At 43.8% G+C, this 17548-nt stretch overlaps 1 protein-coding gene across 2 annotated transcripts in view; it reads right to left on the reverse strand.

The window, feature by feature from the left end:
* Window positions 1-17548, reverse strand: part of LPP (LIM domain containing preferred translocation partner in lipoma) — a 333171-nt gene that overhangs the window by 160880 nt on the left and 154743 nt on the right. For both annotated transcript variants that reach the window (XM_077184001.1, XM_054639115.2), the window contains one exon: window positions 4662-4784. In XM_077184001.1, the coding sequence (XP_077040116.1) occupies window positions 4662-4784 (123 nt within the window). The remainder of the gene's footprint in view (window positions 1-4661; window positions 4785-17548) is intronic.

The raw sequence follows: 17548 nt of genomic DNA on the forward strand, positions 1-17548 counted from the left end.
TGATTTTTAAACCTAATTTTCTTTACATTTTTATTGTTCTATAGCTCACATTGAGAATGAACCTCTTTTCCTTCAAAACAGTGCTCACTTTGGCTTGAAGTGTTGGATAGTGACGGGTGTCTAGTACTGGGGGCAATGACACAGAGGCAGGGACACAGCCATGAATCCTTAGAAATCTTGCCTAACTCTGCCTTCATGCTCCCCACCTGTTTGCACAACACATCACCCAAAGGCCTTCAACCCAGACCAAGGTTCCACATTGCTACATGCCATACACATGGGGAGTAAGAGGCAAATCACATTGAAGAGGTTGCCAAGCTACAAGGACCGAAAAGATTTTGAGAGGAAGGAGAGGGGAAACACTACATTCAAGGTCATTTAGCACAGCAGAGGTTGCTGGGAATGAAACAGGTCTCCAGAGCGCCAGCCCAGTTCCCTCTGGATCAAGCTGCCCCCAACAGCTTGTACACAAGCAGATTTCATCTTGGCCATGGTGCATGGTCAAACAAGATTTTTTTTTGCTATTTAAGTACTTCACAAATATTGGCCACAGAGCATCTGCTTTTAGAAAAACATTAAATAGCATCAGACCAGGTACATCTTATTACCTGGTACACCTCCCACAAAGTGTTATTTTGCCAAACAGACATTCTGTTGGAAATTCAGGACAAAACTCAAGAGTTTTGGAAGGTAGGTGTCCAATTCCAGACAAAGCAATCATCATTCAATACATAATTCACAGCAGGGACAAAGAATCCTGAGCTTACGTGTGCTGCTATTTCCAGTATTTCACTTTCACAGTCTCTGCTGGAAGCCCTTTTTCCAGAGGCACAAAGTTTTCTTGTTTTTTAGAAAATGCAAACATTTGTTTTATGGGCTGAAATTTGGCATGTTTGGTTTGGAGTGTTTTTGGGTTGTTTTTTTTTTTTTTTGTTAAGGTCTTGCTGCATTGATCTCTTAAGCAAGGATTTAAGCAGAACAGGTAAAAACTGGGGGAAATACCCTTTAATAGAGGTCAGATAAACACAGCATTCACTAGGCCTCTACTTAGGGGGTTCACACAATTTATGACTTTCCCCTACTCCTATCCATGAAAATTATGCACCTAATATCTTGTCTTTCACTAATGCCTCCTTTTACTAATGAAAGGTACAGTGGGTTCTCTGCCTCTGAACTTTCCAATGAGTTACTGCAATTTAGAAGGTGTGATATGTACACAGAAGCACACTGCAGCTACATAAGAGGAGCTCTGTACTTTATTCATCACACTAGTACTTCCAAACTGCACCAAACTAGAGGAAAAAATTAATTAGATTTTTTTCATAGTGCATCTGCAGTTCTTCCAGCAACACCCGAGGCAAGTTAAACCTCATATGCCACTGCAGTCATGGCAATTTTGAGATCATCCTGGTCATCTTGTCCATTTCAATTTACTGTACCAGAGGGCTAGAACTGGTCATTCTGGCGAAGGTCATACAGACCTTTTCTAAAACTTCAGTTCTAGCTGAATTCTTTAAATACAATCTCTCCTACACCACCTCACATGACAGAAAACATCCTTAGATGCTGCTCTGTTAAGGCTAAAGATGGTGATTTAGTCTTGTAATTTCCTGTGCTTTTAGGTATGTGCAATTTTGAAAGGAAAAAACTTGCATTTAATCATTTCTGACTGCTTCTATGATTCAGTCAGAGAGACTTTTGCTTGCAAGACACGGACTCAGCCCAGATCACCTTTCTTTCCTACCCAGCTATCTAGAATTCAGCAGGACCATGAGGTACCAGGAGGGCACTGCTGACCACAGGCATCCAAACTCTCTCCCTGCCTTCTGTTAATGGTTGTCAGTTTCAGCTCATGGCAGTGTCCTCGTCACCCACCCAGCACACAAAAAATGTCACCAGAGCAACACGCAGGTAAGCAATGCAGGGATGGTGCAGAGATTCACACTCACCCATGTCCTCAACAGCAAGGGCTAAGGGACGGTGTCCGGGGTTGATGTTGGCCCATCCTTTCTGAGAAACATTACATTCCTCTATGTCAGGGGCACCCCTGGTGCAGTGTGTGTCTTTGCAATCTTGAACCCTTACCAAGGATCAAAAGAGCTTCCCTTTGTGTGAATTCATGCCAAGGGAAGTGTATGTTAAATAAACTGCTTGTCATTACCCTGCTATCACTCCTGCTCCAGTGAGAAAGGACTCTGTTACAATTTATCTTACGTTGCTTTAAAACTGTCCCGAAGATAATATGAAAAAGAAATGTAACAATAAAATTTCTCTTATTCAAGAACAGGAGTATCCCCAAGGGCAAGGTATTCCTATAAAATTATTATAATGCTTTAACCACGTAAGCACAACTGAAAACGTCTTCTCTGAAAACAAGTCGTAGCTCTTCTTTCCTATCTGCAGCCATTATCCTGATAAATTTGGGAAGGTCAGCTAAGGTGTAATCCAATAAATGTGCTGATGTTCTGAGTAAGTACCTCACAATTTGCAGCCTAATCTATTATCCTACTATAAGACCATCAAATGACTCACCAGTTTTAATACTTAGTACAGATCAAACAAAGGAAAATATCAAAGCTTTACGTTCTAGTTCCACCTTTCAAGGACTTGTCTGAGTACTCTTTAATTACAGCAGATGATACATCCAACTCTGGCATTTTCTTTCTCTAACAGGTCTAGTTAGAAGCTGCTGTAGCAGTACTTTTCACAGGACATCATTACATTAACCAGGAGATGCTGGGAAGTCAGATAGACTGAACAAATCAAGTTGGGATTTGATCCCAGATATGGAGTTCAGCTTCTTCTGCCCGCCAGGCCACACAGGGTGTAGTGCACCTGGGAGCAGGTGACAAGTCTGCAGAGCCCTCACCCAAGTTGTGGCAGAAAGCCATAGGAACATTCATTCATGAATGGGAATGAGCACATCATCTTGGAGGGCAACGAACTTTCAAAGTCAGATCAAGTCCCAAACTTGGGCTATGACTTCAAATCCTCCAAACTCAAATACAGCTGCAGAAGTTTGCATTTGGACACTGTTATTGGGCACTGATTTTTAAATTTTTTTCTTTTAATGGTAAAGGCATAAAATAAAAGTGAAAAACCAACCTATTCACAGAACCCCAGATCCCAAAGGAAGAAGCATCAGGAAACAGGCAGCAGCACTGTCAGCAAACTGTAGATGCTCCATGAAATGGGTACGGAAGTTACATGTCCCCACAAAGATGTCAGAGCTGACTGTGGGCATTGCTGAGGGAAATGGGGAACACAAATCTCTTTCACCCAACTCTAGCAGCGTTTTGAGTAAAGCATTTCCCAGTAACAGTGTGCATTGGTGTGTGTTTGGCCCATGCAAACAAACTGAACATTGGTTATTCACCACAATGCCTCAGCAGAACCCATCTCATTTATCACAACAGAAACCCACTGGGAAAAGGGCTGAATTGTATCTGGTTTATATTGTTGATCTTTTTCACTGACTAACCCAAATTAGACTTTTTTTCAAGGACAAGTCTGTAAGTTTATGCAATTAACTGTGCACATGCCACTAAAATTAAAGCCGAGTTTATAGGGAGGTCCCTGCAGAAAGGATGGAAACCCAGAGCCTCTGTGTGCAGGGGGACACTTTCAAAAGAGCACAAATCTGATTTTGCTCTGCTTTTGCTCCATTTGCAGACCTGAAAAAGAGCAAATCTAAAGAGATTCTGATCACTACTTTAGTTCTGTTCCAAAGGTATCACTTCTCCGTTACTTAAAAGAAAGGGAGCAATGAAAACAACCAAATAAGACAAACCAAAGAGAAGGCTTGCATGCATACTGAGTGTGCACCCAGCACTGACTTATCCCTTCAATACTTTTGACTTTTGGGGCTTTACTAAGAGAAATACAGCATACATCTAGCTGTATACAGCCTACAGACCCACACACATGTAAGAAATGTGACCAGTTATGAGACTAGGAAGGAAAGACAAGGCACAAACATATCTAGGATGATTTTATGAGATCACAAGAATTGCCCTTTTAAAAGTGCCACTGGGGTGTCACCACTTCCTCTGATAAATAGATGACATCTCACCAGAACTTAAATAGCTCCACTCAAGCACTACCTAGATGAGTGACAAAAATTAGCCAAGTCACTGTCACCCCTGCAGTCCTTGTCTAGACACAGCAGAGAAGTGCGAATTCCAGTCTGCCTCGCTGGGCTACAGCGACCCTGACAGCTGAGCTCCGATCCAAGCCACTTCATGAGATGGGGATATCTGGATCCTTCTGGCAGCGCGACAGACAGAAGTTAACAGAACAGAAAAACAACAAGAAAACAAAAGCACAAAAGTCCTTGTGAACCGAGAAGGTTTTAATTCACGAGTCATTGTTGGTTGAAAGTTGAGGCAAATGAAATGCCATTTTTTGCAAGTATTTTTCTACAATCTCTGTGGCAATCTGACAATCGCGATCGGAGGCCCTTTGCTCAGAGGTGTGGCAGCTTTTGAGCCGGTGCCCCCTCAGAGCAGCTGCGCCCTTCTCCCCATTGACAGCCACATCTGGATGCTATCAGGAGGAACTGGCTGGCCTTCTCACAACAAATACCAAGCACTTAGCAAATTGACTCCAGAAGTCGATGCTGGCCCCTTTCCCACTCTGTGTTTACACAACGTGCAACTAACCTGTTGAGTCCGAGGTTTGTATGGAGAGCTGCTCTCTAGGTCGGCCAGGATGCTGGTCAGAGAATCAATTTCTGCATCTAAACTGCACCTCCTCTCCTCAAGGGTCTTGCCACCAGGATTCACCTTAAAGAAGAAAGAAAAGTTCCAGTTATTCAAACCACTTGGCCTGGCACATGGTTTCCTACTGTCCTCATGGAGCTGCACCCATGCCCAGCAATAACTCTAGGGCTGCAGGGACAAACATGCTGAAATCCTATAGCTCCCTCTAGAACTAACAGCAAGCCTCCATCTCACAGAATTTATGCTGCTTTGGGGCTTTTCTTATGTATTTGCCACAAGGGTTCCATTGTGTAAAACTGACTTGAAGGATTAGGAATTCAGCAATCTGCTGCTGAGCTGAAGAGGCAGGACAATCCCCACACCGTAAGATGGAGAAGATGTGTTACAGAAGGATACCTGTCTGGAAGGACAAAGCTGGGAACAGGCTTGGAGCACCTGGATCCCAAGAGCAAATCACAAACAGAACAGAGCTACAAACCACAGCAGCCAGTGACTGGCCACGTGCACCTATTCTTATTTTAAATCAATTCTTGGTATGTGTACCTGTCTGATTCAACGCCTCTTCACAAATTTAATCTCAAAAATGAGCTCCTTCAAGGAGGAGTGAAAAAGTTCAATCCATTTCTAGCAGATTGAAGGTGAAGGGTGGTGATTTGCAACAAGCAGTCACAAAATAACATAAGTAAGGTCTTTGTGAAAAGGCTTTTATGCAGGAAAGCCCATACCCAGAGCAAATGCCAACATGCAGCCAAGGACGCTAATTCAACAAATTTTTCTTTCTTTCTGCTTTCAAAACAGCCCAGTCCCATTTGTATCCAGGCTGGTAGGGACACTCACTTGGAAGGGAAGAGATGTGAATTGTCACCACCACTGCCCACCTCAAAAAGTAAAACCCAGAACTCAGTACCACAGCAGAGCATGTGATGTTCAAGCCACTGTTCAAAGGCAGCACTGCAATCCCTGTTAGAATAAGCATTTTTAAAGAGGACTCATTCACATGCTTTATTTTTGATGAATCAACCTAGTCCAAAACCTCTAGGAAGGACCTTTGTGCTGTACAGCCCAAGCCAACAGTGGGACCTCTCAACAGGACACAAAGTAAGTAAAGGCTAGAAAACATCCTCCTCAATGTTTTCAGTGCTTTGGGAACTAGGCAGCTCCACCAGGAATGGGAAATTTAAGAAAACCAGCTGAGGATCCATTCCATGGACAAAGTAGGTGCTAGGGGCTAGCCCCCCTGAGCCAGGCCACCACCAGGGCATTCACAGAAACCAAAGTTCTTGAGTCAAGTGAACTATTACACTGAAAGTCTTTTCTCAACCTGAGCTATTTGTCTTCTGTTCTTCAATGTCTTACTTATCTGCAAATCCCTGGACAGGACAGAGTCTCTCTGCAGACATGCAACTACAGAGTTCGGTGCAGAAGAGCTCATTCAGAGCTTGACAATGTCAATAATAAAAATACTAAATAATTACCTAACAACTCACCTAATTTCAACTGCAAAAACTGTTCAGACCATAATAGCACCTTCCCACAGACAATCTAGCTCTGTTTGCCTTCACTCTCACCAAGTTACTTCAATTTTCCAAGCCAAAAGTTTGCCTTTTCCTTTGGCTCAGTGGCTGCTCCAGATAGTTTTCATTTAAATTTCATTTTAGGAGCAGTCGATCATTACCTGGTTTTAAAGAACTCTCCAGTCATCAATCTGACACATAAATGGCAAGTTGGTCAAAGAGAGACAGGCTATGCAAAGTAGGCAGCCTCTGATCTGCCAAACTTATACATGCTGGGGCATCCATTAGTACCTAATGATTATTAAATCTTATTGTATTACAATATATTTGGCTTGACTAATAAGAAAATGGAAGCTCCAGCGTGGCTTATGCAAGAACACACCATTTAAAAGGCTGAGAGTCAGGTTAGAAAATACTTACAAACTTGACTCTTCTTGCCTATTTTTATTATAGAGCCAAAGTCTTTCCATCCAAACCATTGTTCAAAAAAAGAAATATTTTTCACAGGAATTAGCCCAGACCATTACTCCTGGCTAACTACAGGCACCTGGATTTTTAAATCTGCAGAAGTGCAACTTCTTTTCCACTTCATGGCTCTTGTTTGGTTTTTCTTCATCTTCCAGTTGTTGGCCTGTAACTGCCACAGGCTTCTCAGACAGAAAATCAGTGATTGCTCCACTCCAGAGAATTCTGAAGTTAAGCAGCCAAGAGTCAGCCTGGAAAGGAGAGGGGAGGGGAGATGCAAAGGGCATCCAAGGCCCCAACAGGCGAGGTGATAAATGAAGCCAATGGTAGACCCAGGAATAACACTGAAGTCCACACAGGACCTGCTTGGTACCCTGACCCTGGAGAGAAGGGATGGTGGCAGATGAGATCAGCCAATTTCATTTCTGCTTCTTAGCATTTCTGGGCCATATTATTCCCAGGTTCTCATTCCCCAGAACAATTATGCAACAGCTGACTAGCAAATGCTGTAGAACAAGTTATAAGGTTGTAAAAGTTAAATGTCCTTAGGAAACCTAGAAAAATAAAATAAAACAGCATAGAAGCATCTCTATTGATTCTGGGCTCTGATTGATTTATTCAATTAAAACATAATCAACATAGATTAAGAGCCCAACTCTAAAATGCAGGAACATAATGCAGTGCAAGAGTGCCAACAAATGACACTACCGATGTATGCCAGGGCCTACAGGGGCAGAAATGGACTTGAAAGACATTTAGGAAATGGTAATCCTCAAACACAGGTTTGTGGTTGCTTTTTCTTCCCCATCCCCACAAATCTTGAATTTTCTCTCTTCCCACAGTGCTCAATATTCAACCAAAAGATTTGCTGTGTGGGCAAACCAGAGCTTTGCAACACCAACTTCAGCAAGAGAGGGTTAAGTTATTCCTCTTCCCATGCTCTTTGTCATGACGTTCCTGCAAAAGTTTTATGATATTGTCCTGGAACAAAACCCAAGCTCCAGGTCCCAAGGCACAACAGGTTCACACAGACACAGCTCTGCTCCGAGGAGCCCAGGCTGGTTAAGCTCAGAGCCCCGCAGATACAAACACCGGAACCAGAGGGAACTGCTTATTCTATTTCTGTCTGGATTTATGGCATTGTTGCAGACATGTCACTTCTGCGCCCCCTCTTCCAGCCAGTAGAATATGGAAAAATGGGTTTAAAAAGAAAAAGGATGCTATCTTTGGCTCAGCCAACGTGAGTTCGACAAAAAGCAAACGTAAGCCAACCCAGTCCAAGAAATTACTCATGCCAGAGACTATCCACTCACGTGAACTTCTGCAACGCCTACACTCCTATCCCCTGGCTCAGTCTCTGCTCTGAGTCAAAAGAGAGAAAAACAGCCGAGAGCTTCACTGCTTGGTTTGCTTGTCTGCCCCTGAACTCCTGGTGTGCAGCTCAGAGCAGCTCTGATGGTAATCCACTCCCGAGCCCCATCAACCCACTCTGCTCTGATGAAAATTTGCTTTACTTTTGATAAGCTTACAAGCCAACAGCAGTCAGTGCCACAGGTCCCCCACACCACTCCAAGGAACATTCATTATAGAACATGCAGGGCAGAGGTCAACACATGGTCTCAAATTTTGCCTCACTGTTCTAAAAGAGTTGTAAGACTATTCCCTGAGCTAAAAGACATGAAAAGCACAATGATTTCCCTAGATGTCAACTCTTCCCATAACCCTAGATCACCTTCTCTTATCATATTTTGCAGCTTTCAGCAGAGGAACAAGAATGTCTCTCGTTTAACCAAGCCAGCTCCTTGCAGTGGGCTCACAGAGAGGAATCTGGCTCCCAGATGTCCTTCCTAGCTCCTGCTCCAAATTCCTTTCCCTACTCAGGCCCAGCCATCTCTCTTTTATTCTGTTTTCCCCTCTCTCCAAGCCCTGTTTTCTGCCCTGCAGGGCTGTAGCTCAGACCAGGCATTAGCCCCTGAGATGAGAGATGCAATGGGGGCTGCCAGGTTGGCCTCTCAGCCAAATTGCCGGTGCCAGGTGTGTTGCTGTGTCAGGGAAACACGGAGTGTGGCTTTGCAGCAGTGTCCTGCTGACATGGGTGGCAGGCTACAAGTAACTCCAGAGCCCCAGTGTGTATTTTCTACCAACACAAGGCAATGGCCAAACTCCTGAACACTCTGAGTTTTTGACTTTGCTCACCGTAGTGTAAATTTCCAGCATCAATATCCATCATCACTCCATCCACTTCAAAAGTCTTGTCTAACAGAGATTGAGCTCAGCACATGTTTCCTGAGTGCTGTAGCCAGCTCATCCTCTGAACTGTGTCCCTGGAAGGTGAACTGTCATTTGTGGGAAATGTAGTGCTGGTTTATCTGTGCAGACACCTCCAAGACAGCAGAGCTGCAGCTAAACACACAACCTTTCTAGTAGCATCAGCTCATTTCACACGCTGTGCTATCACAGGTCACTGATAACCTCCCAACTCACAAGTGAAAACTGGAGATGAGCACCATGGATATTAGGAAAGGTCACAGCTAATGACTCAAAACAAAGCTGGGGGCCCACAGTGTCTTCTGCTCCTGGTACATTGGTTTTAGCTCGAGGTGCTTGGGAGCTCTCTTTGAGCTGTAACACATCAACACTTTTTGCATTTACACATCCAAGAACAGAAAAGCCTTCTTGGGCAAAGGAAGGACAAAGGTCACAAGAGGAGCAAGTGGAATTTAGGCAAATCAGGAGCTGTGAGCAAGTAGATAGTACATAAGGACTTCTGCCCTAAAAGACTTTACTGTCTTTTCCCCCAGTAAAAGCCAGCGAGCCACAGATGAGGTGGTAGAGAGGATAAATTCAGTGCCCACTGCCTGCTTCCACCAGGCTGCACCCATGGCAGCCACCCACCACGCTCTGCAGGCTGGGATAGGCACTGAGGTGGTGGGAAGGGCAAACAAAGCAGGAGTGAGCCTCTCCTTATACTCCATGGCCTTGGGCACTGGGCTTAGACAGAGATGCAGACAGAGCAGGAAGGATGCAGCTCTTATTTCTTATTTTAGCTGGGGACAGGTGAGGGACAGAAAAGTGTTTGATGTCAATAGTATCCACTGTACTGACAAGAAGAGGCTGTGAGAAATGTTAACCAGGAAGAAGAAAGGAAGTGATTCAGTCTTGATACACTTCAGGCTGGGACTTGTATTTAGTTTTTCCTTTTTTTTTCTTTCTTTGCACTTTCTCTAACAATATCACTGCCAGAGGCAAGGTTCTTTTCAAACACACACCCTTGCTACCTCGTCTCTTATTCATTCTTCTTTCCAAGGTCACAAAAGCCATCTAAAGCCCCAAAAGACATTGCAGTGGCAAAAAAAGATGCATACTGAAGGGCATCTATCAGGAATATGAAGCACCCTTAAGAGCTGCTGTGTCTATTCTCCCCTAAGCCTACAGACAAGTGTAAACATTTTCTTTCAAATTCTCTAATGTAAATTTAAACAGTCCCAAGAGGCTGCCCCCCCACGCAGGCACATGGAGACAGGAGCTGACTGCAGCATCCAGGGGGCTGAGATCCCTGATTGATGCCTAATCTCTGTTCCAGGCACCAAGGAGGGCTGGAAAAGAAGTCGTGCCCTTTAAAAACAGAAAGACTGAGTCTTTTGAAACAAATCTGAAATGATGGAAGATTTCAGCAGATGTGACCACAGTGATTTCACCAGATGTGATTGTATCAAGGATCTAATAGAAAAGAACTTCCCTGCTGTTCCATCAGGCTGAAGCCAGGCCTGAAATATCCTTTTGAGTCTTTTGATGACATCAAGGATAAAAGCCAAAGGGAAGCTAGGTTTTGATTTATTTTTTCCCCTTGCTCTTTCATTTTTTCAGGCACAGAATAGTTTTACCTGGTTTGTGTTGCTGTATATCAGCAGGACCAAAGGAAAACACTTCAAAAGTTTAAAGAAGGCACCATTTGGTGCCTCTTAGATGCCACTGTCATTTAACTGAGCAGTGTTTCTTTGACTCCAGCCACTTTTGAAGATTTCACTGTAAAGAGGCAGGTCAGGCCTACCTGGAACAGAGCTTGAATGGGGTGGGGATGATCATCTACTACACACCAGCCTATATGCTCCCAAAAAGGGCCAGTGAATGTGCCAAATATCTTCCCTTGGCAAAGTTCATACTGGCAGCTGTGCCACAACAAACTGCAGAAGGCACAGTGGGGTAAAGGAAGCTGTGCTCAGCCACACCTACAGCAATTAGCCTGGGGTAGCCACAGTCCCACATTCAATTTCTCCAGCCATGGAAAACACAAATAATACTGGGTATCCAGACTGAACTCATTTCTGAAGCAACGAGGTGTGGTAAAGAACTGCATGGGCTTTCAGCTGGGGCAAACAAACAAGCAGATGAAGGAAAGTTATTTGTTAAGCATTGCTAGGAGACACCTAGCAAAACCTTAACAGCTGATTTAAAAACTCACCGTGGTGTAAGAAGCTTATGAAAAGGACAAATAATAAAAACATTTTTAAAAAGAAAAAATGTAGATAAAGCAGATAAAAAGAAAGCATGAAACTAGGAGGCATCAGTCTCAAAACAAAGGAAAAGGGGTAGGTGTTTTTTCACCCAACACACTGCTAGGCTGCAGAGCTATTTCTGCTGCAAGACACAGTGGTTGCTATGAGTTTACATAGATTTCAAAAGCAGCAGGAGAAACTCATGGAAGTAAACTCCAAGACACACAATAAATATAAAATGTTCTGTGCTGCCCTTTTACATTTATCTCTGGTCACTAGTGATTGATTTGGCTCTAGAGACATTCATATGAAGTCTCCATTTGTGTTGTCTATCCACCTTCTGACACCTGCTGGGAGTCACATCTGCTGGAGGGTACATTCCAGTCTCTGCAGGTAAATAACTGACCACAGTCCTAGGTGCCAGGGTTTGGCCCAACACCTGGAAACCCATTCCTTCCTTTCTTTTAGCAGAGACAACAGAAATTACAGCCATCTGCACTCAGCCTCCTGGGATGCACAGATTAAAAAAAAGCAAAGACTTTGTTGTAGTTATGAATCTGTATGATAATAAAGATTTATATCTCCCTAGAGATCAGCGTTACAGACACTGTTCACACAGTACCTAGGCAACATCCCTGTCCCAAGGAGTTCATTGTCAATTGGATACCAGAATGCAGGCAGAGGGGTGGGAGCAAGGTGCTGAAACTCAGAGGTACAACCAAGTTCCTTCAGGCCATCAGATGAAGACACTAATCCCTTGGGCCAAGCTAGCTCCTTAAAGGACTTCTTATTCTCTGTATTTGCCATCCAAGACCTGACAAAACATGCCAGAAGACAGCAAACCCCCGTCCAAGCCATTCAAGCTCCAGCTGCAATTCTGCTGCAGGATGGCCCTGATTTTCCATGACATGGCTGGGTCTGAGCCACTGCCATAGCTAGCAACTGGATTCTGGGTCAGTGGGCCTGTGGTCATTTTCCACCACTGTTTAATAAGCTCTTGCTCCCTGTTCATCCTGAGCAGGGCCCCAGTCCCAACACCAGCTCATTGGTGGGTGCAGGATGCCACCAGTGTGGATGAGCAGTAAAGCAATCCAGAACTACATTCCCTTCCCAGCAGCTCCTGCCCCTAACACCAGAGGGAAGATTTTGCCACAAACACCTGTGGTTAGTCCAGAGTTCTCAAGAATTGGCCACGGATATTAGATGAACGAGCAGAGATAAAAAAAGGATGAAAGGGCATCACAGAAGTTTAGCCAACAGGATCCATGGCCTTGGAGTACACTCTGCTGAAACCCTGGATCAAACACCAGCAGTGGATGACTGATTGATTTGATGGGACATGAACAATACACCACAGGACGAGCTGCAATATTCCCTGTCCCTCTGTCACCCCTGAGGACAACAGAAGGCAATTATGCAACAGGAATAAAGAAGATGCAGCAAACAGCACTCAACAATCCTCCTTGCAGGCCGCAAGTGTGCTTGTGGGTGCCTTGGAACTGGAGATGCCAACACAGAGGCCCTGTGCTGTCCAGTCCCCTCAGCCTCAGGATGGTCTTACCCAGCCCCTGCTGCAGCACAGGCTGGCACCTCCACCTTGGGCATATAAACCTGCACTCAGCTTTTGTGGGTTCCTCACTGGTTTGTTTTGCTCACTGAAGGAAGTCCTGGAAATGTTAAGGTTGGCTAAATGGGGCTTTTAATAGTGCAGTGCCTCCCTGGGCCTCTACACCAAAAACCAGCAAAACAACAAATGCCCTTCAGCTGACCAGAGGATGTCCGATCTGTGGGCCAGAGAGTACGTGGGGAAAGGCACCACAATCCTCAGCACATGAAAGCAACAGCATGGATTTGATAAGGAACAGTCAGGGGATGAAGAGAGAGGAGGAGTCCCACGAGCCAACATCTGCCAGAGCAGCAGACCCGACGGTCCTGAGAGTTTACTTAACATGTCTGATCAAAAGCTTTGGGAGTCTTGTCTATGTTAAGTGCTACCAGATGCAAAATCAGCAGCAAGATGAGAAGTGTATTAATAAACTAAGGAGGCACATAAAGTTACTTGAAAACTGAATGGGGAAGGTGGGGAGAGAAGGGGGAGAATAAAACCAATTTTTCCATTAAGGCAATTTAATATTCTCTGGGTGGAGTTACAATTACTCATCCTTGGGAATTAAATTGAATTTGTGAAACATTCCTGTTCATCAGCAGAATATACAATAAGAACTGGGATATATATTTTTTTTCTTTACACTTTGGGTAAGACAGCACTACCTGTCTGTCCACAGGGCAAGAACAGCTGGCCATGAAGTTTTTTTGACCCAGCATGACTTTCACTGACTTTAACTAACTTTACAGCAGCAGGGAATATATCCCTTTTCTTTTAATTAATGCAATTACATTAGGACTCATTATTGACAATTATGGTGACTGTTAAAAGTTTCCCCTTTCTTTGTCCACTCCCCCACCAACTTAAAATCTGCTCCAATATCGTCACAAATTAACGTCCAATTAGCCATCAAGCAGAGCTGATGTTCCCCACAGAGCATTGCTGCTTACAGAAAAGCTGAGAAATAGGAGAACATAGCAGATATTTCATCACTGCCTCCAAGGGGAACCATAACCAAAGAGCAGCCAATTACCCCAATACAGCTGCAAAGATTAATCAATGTAGAAACCAAACATCTCATTAGGTGTCCCCTGCAACAAAGGAGGACCTTCCCACTGACTCATATGACACAAATGTTACATTTTCGAAAGATCCATTGGTGATATGAAAGAGCAAAGACTCCCTTCATCTTCACATCCTGGCCAAGTCCTGACCTTCATCTTTTTTTTTTCTGGCATAAGAAAAGAGGTAAGAGGAGGATGCCTCGGACAGCATGGCATGTGTCTGACAAGGCACAAATTGCACACACCTGCACACAAGGCAGTCTGTCACACCCAGCCCCACGACTCTGCATTTATATCCAGAGGGGAAAACCACACCAAACACCATCTCCCACCAGGCACAAGATAGTGCAGAGCTGAAGGTGATTTTACTTCTTTCAACACTTGTGGTGAGCCTGGCACTGACATACCTTATCCAGCACGGGAGGCAGTAGCTTAGGAATTTGAGATGCCCCAAAAAAGCAGAAAACAGATGAAAAGGAGACACATAGAGAACTCATTTGGTTTCACCTGTGAAGGAGATTGAGTAGCTTGATAGCAATAACTAAACAGTTTCACAGAATGAAAATTACAGATACCACAAGACTGTCCAATCTAGCAAAACAGAAAAAACACACAGCAGTCGGGAAGCCAAAGCTAGGGAAATTCCATTTAGAAATAACAGAGATACTCACTTATGTGTAATACTGCTGGCAATTAAATGTTAAAACAAACTTCCAAGATTTCTCCACCCCTTGATGTCTGTGGATCAAGGCTGGATGCCTTTGGTCTCCCTGGGTGACCAGGCAAAGCTTTATGATCTGCATGAGGCAGAAGGGCACAGCTGACAATTTAATGGCTCTGCCTGGCCCCCACCTCGGCAGAGGTGAGAAAGAAACAGCTCTGCCAGTCCATAAAGATCTACTGACATCATTCTGTGTTTGCACCAGTTTAACTGGAAATTAAATTTACATGAACAAACTCTATCCCACACAAGACTGCATATTGTGACAGTTAAATAAAGAGCTTTTTAAAAGGCACACATCTCAGGCAATTTAAATCAAAAAAGATAGGTTTTGTTAAAGCTACCAATTTCAGAAAATTAAGGTTGACTAAAACTGTTTTTAAAAACTCCTTTTGGAATTTAATCACATATTGGAAACCCATATGCAGCTGTTTGTGTCACCTGCAAAAAGACTGTATAAAACATAAGCATACGCTTAATTTTACACGTGTGCTTAAGTTCTATCAACTTTAATGAAGTTTAAGCATACAGCCAAGCTTCTCTGAATTTGAGAAAGCATTCCTGAGCATGGACTGTGAAGCTATTAGGAAATCACCAATGAGAAAAAAGTAAAATTAAAACTGGCTGGTCAATTTTCACAGCCTGAGTAAGCACTAAGTCCAGAAATTAAACATATAACATATTTCTCAGTTTGTTTGCTTGTTTTGCTGTAATAGGAAGGGGTGAGTGCCAAAATGTTTGCAAGGATTCCCAGAGAACCTGGCAAAATGTCAGCAAAATGGATGTATAAAACTACATGAAAGTCAATGGCTTGGGTTTGGCTTCTGAGGAAATGAATCATGTTAAAAATCTACTGTATGTCTCAAAGCTGAGAAGAGGAAAATCTGGACTCTGCCTCAGTCTACACGTTTTTGGGGTGGTCAGTGGCTGCAGTTCATGGGGCAGGCCAGCCTCAGCTGGGCAAACCCCACAGTCTGATTCACTGAAGAAGGTTCTTGCCTTCATGAAATTTGCTATCTCATTTTCCAAACCATTAGACTCACTTCTACATTCCCTTCAAGGCTGCCAGATGTGTGTCAGGTATTGGATTTGGCTGGCTGCCCATGGGTTTTTATTGCTTTTTTAACAACAATTGTCTTGTTCGGATACCTTACATTCTACACATCTCCTAAGTGGGAACCTCAGCTGAAGAAAAGGGACACCCAAATCACACAGAAAGCTGAACAAGAATTTGTGCTGCACTAAAATGGAATCCACTGTGCAAATCCCTCCTGGGTGAGCTCCAAAGTTTGATATTGTCCACATACAGATAAATGAACGTAAAGTGATGTCTTTCAATTAGAATTCATGCTTCAGAAAAGCACACATTAGACCCCAGCACACATTAGACCTCAGGAAAACAGCATTTAACAGTAATTCTGCTGGGGTCAACACGCCACAGAAGCCAAACTTCTGCACTGAAAGCGTGTTCCTTACCTAAGTGTCTCTAAGAGGCTCACCTGACCTCAGAACTGACCACAGCTGCTCCTGAAGGCAGCCCTACACCACCCATGGGTGTCTGCAGAGCTCAGCAGGGGCATCCTTCAGGAACACACAGAGAGGGCACTGCAGGGCTGAACTGGAGGAATTTGCAGAGCCAGAGACAGGGGGAGGAAGGGGCAGGCGACTCAGGAGCCGGGGAGGAAGGCCAGACCTTTAACATGACAAGAGGTGAGACAGTTTCCATGGCAAAAGAGAAACGTGGAGATGGAGAGGGAAGGAGCTGTGCCTCAGGACTGCTGAATGAAAGGAGTTTGTAAAGCACCTTTGCTGCTTACTGTCTTCAGCAACACTTGGGAGTTGCTACAGCTTTCTCAAACGTTTATATTTTACTTCTCTCACCATTAAAACCAATACTAAAGCAGTCACATGATGTTTTCCAGATGCTTTTCCTTACCTGTTGTGTGTTAAAGCTAATCAACATCCTGCATTTTAATCAGCAAATCAAACTGAAAATACAATTGTGGAGAATGGTCCTTCAAAGATGGGAGTTTTATGGTAGCAGACACTTAAAATCATGTCTGGAACAAATTCCTTCAGCTCTGGCTGTAACATTTCTCACTGGTATTTCTACCATCTTCCAGCTTGCTCAGTCACTGTGCCACACACTCCCCACAGAGGCAACATTTTCTAACAACAAAACCACCCTTCATGGCAGCTGAAGCTGTTTTTCACCAGTGATGGAAACTGAAAAACAGAGACAGGAACCTGCATTTCAGCCACTTCCATTCTTGGAAATTAGATGCTCTCACAACTTCTCCATATCCACATCTCATTGCTGCCAGATAAAATTTTCATCAAAAATAGGATGAAGTTTGCCCTACTCTTTGAAAAACTCCAGGGCTCTAAAACTGAATTTAGGCCACAACTGGATTCCCCAAGCACTAGAGTTCTATTTCCTTTTAACTTGTTTGGCCAAAGCTCCTTTCTACAGTGCACAGCACCAGAGCACTTAAAGCACCAGACCCAAGGTGGGAATCTGACTCTGCTCTGTCACATTCCAGGCTACCACTATGCCCAAGATGCATGGAAAGACTGACTTTCTAAACCACCTTTTCCAATCCCAGCCAGCTTCAAAAAAAGAGGCATAATAATTTGTCTGCTGCAGTTTTTAGCATCCTTTCTTGTTACTGACAGTCTGTTTTAGTCTTGCTGCTGCATTATAGTTCCCTTATGCAAAACAGGCTATCCAGGATCTGAGACAAGAGCAACCTACAGTGCAAGAGATTTTTCCTAGGACCTGTTAACCCAACAGCAGACTTTAATAGCACTCAGATATGGGAAGAATGGAAACAACTTCTGCATTGGCCATGTTATCTCACTCTGTCACATCACACAGCTCATCTGCTTTGATAGGAGCATTCCCACATCTTCATTATCTTTTTATTTTCCCTCTGCTTCAATAATTCTACCTTAGATACA

The sequence above is a fragment of the Agelaius phoeniceus genome, chromosome 10 (genome assembly GCF_051311805.1).
Source record: "Agelaius phoeniceus isolate bAgePho1 chromosome 10, bAgePho1.hap1, whole genome shotgun sequence".
NCBI lineage: Eukaryota > Metazoa > Chordata > Aves > Passeriformes > Icteridae > Agelaius > Agelaius phoeniceus.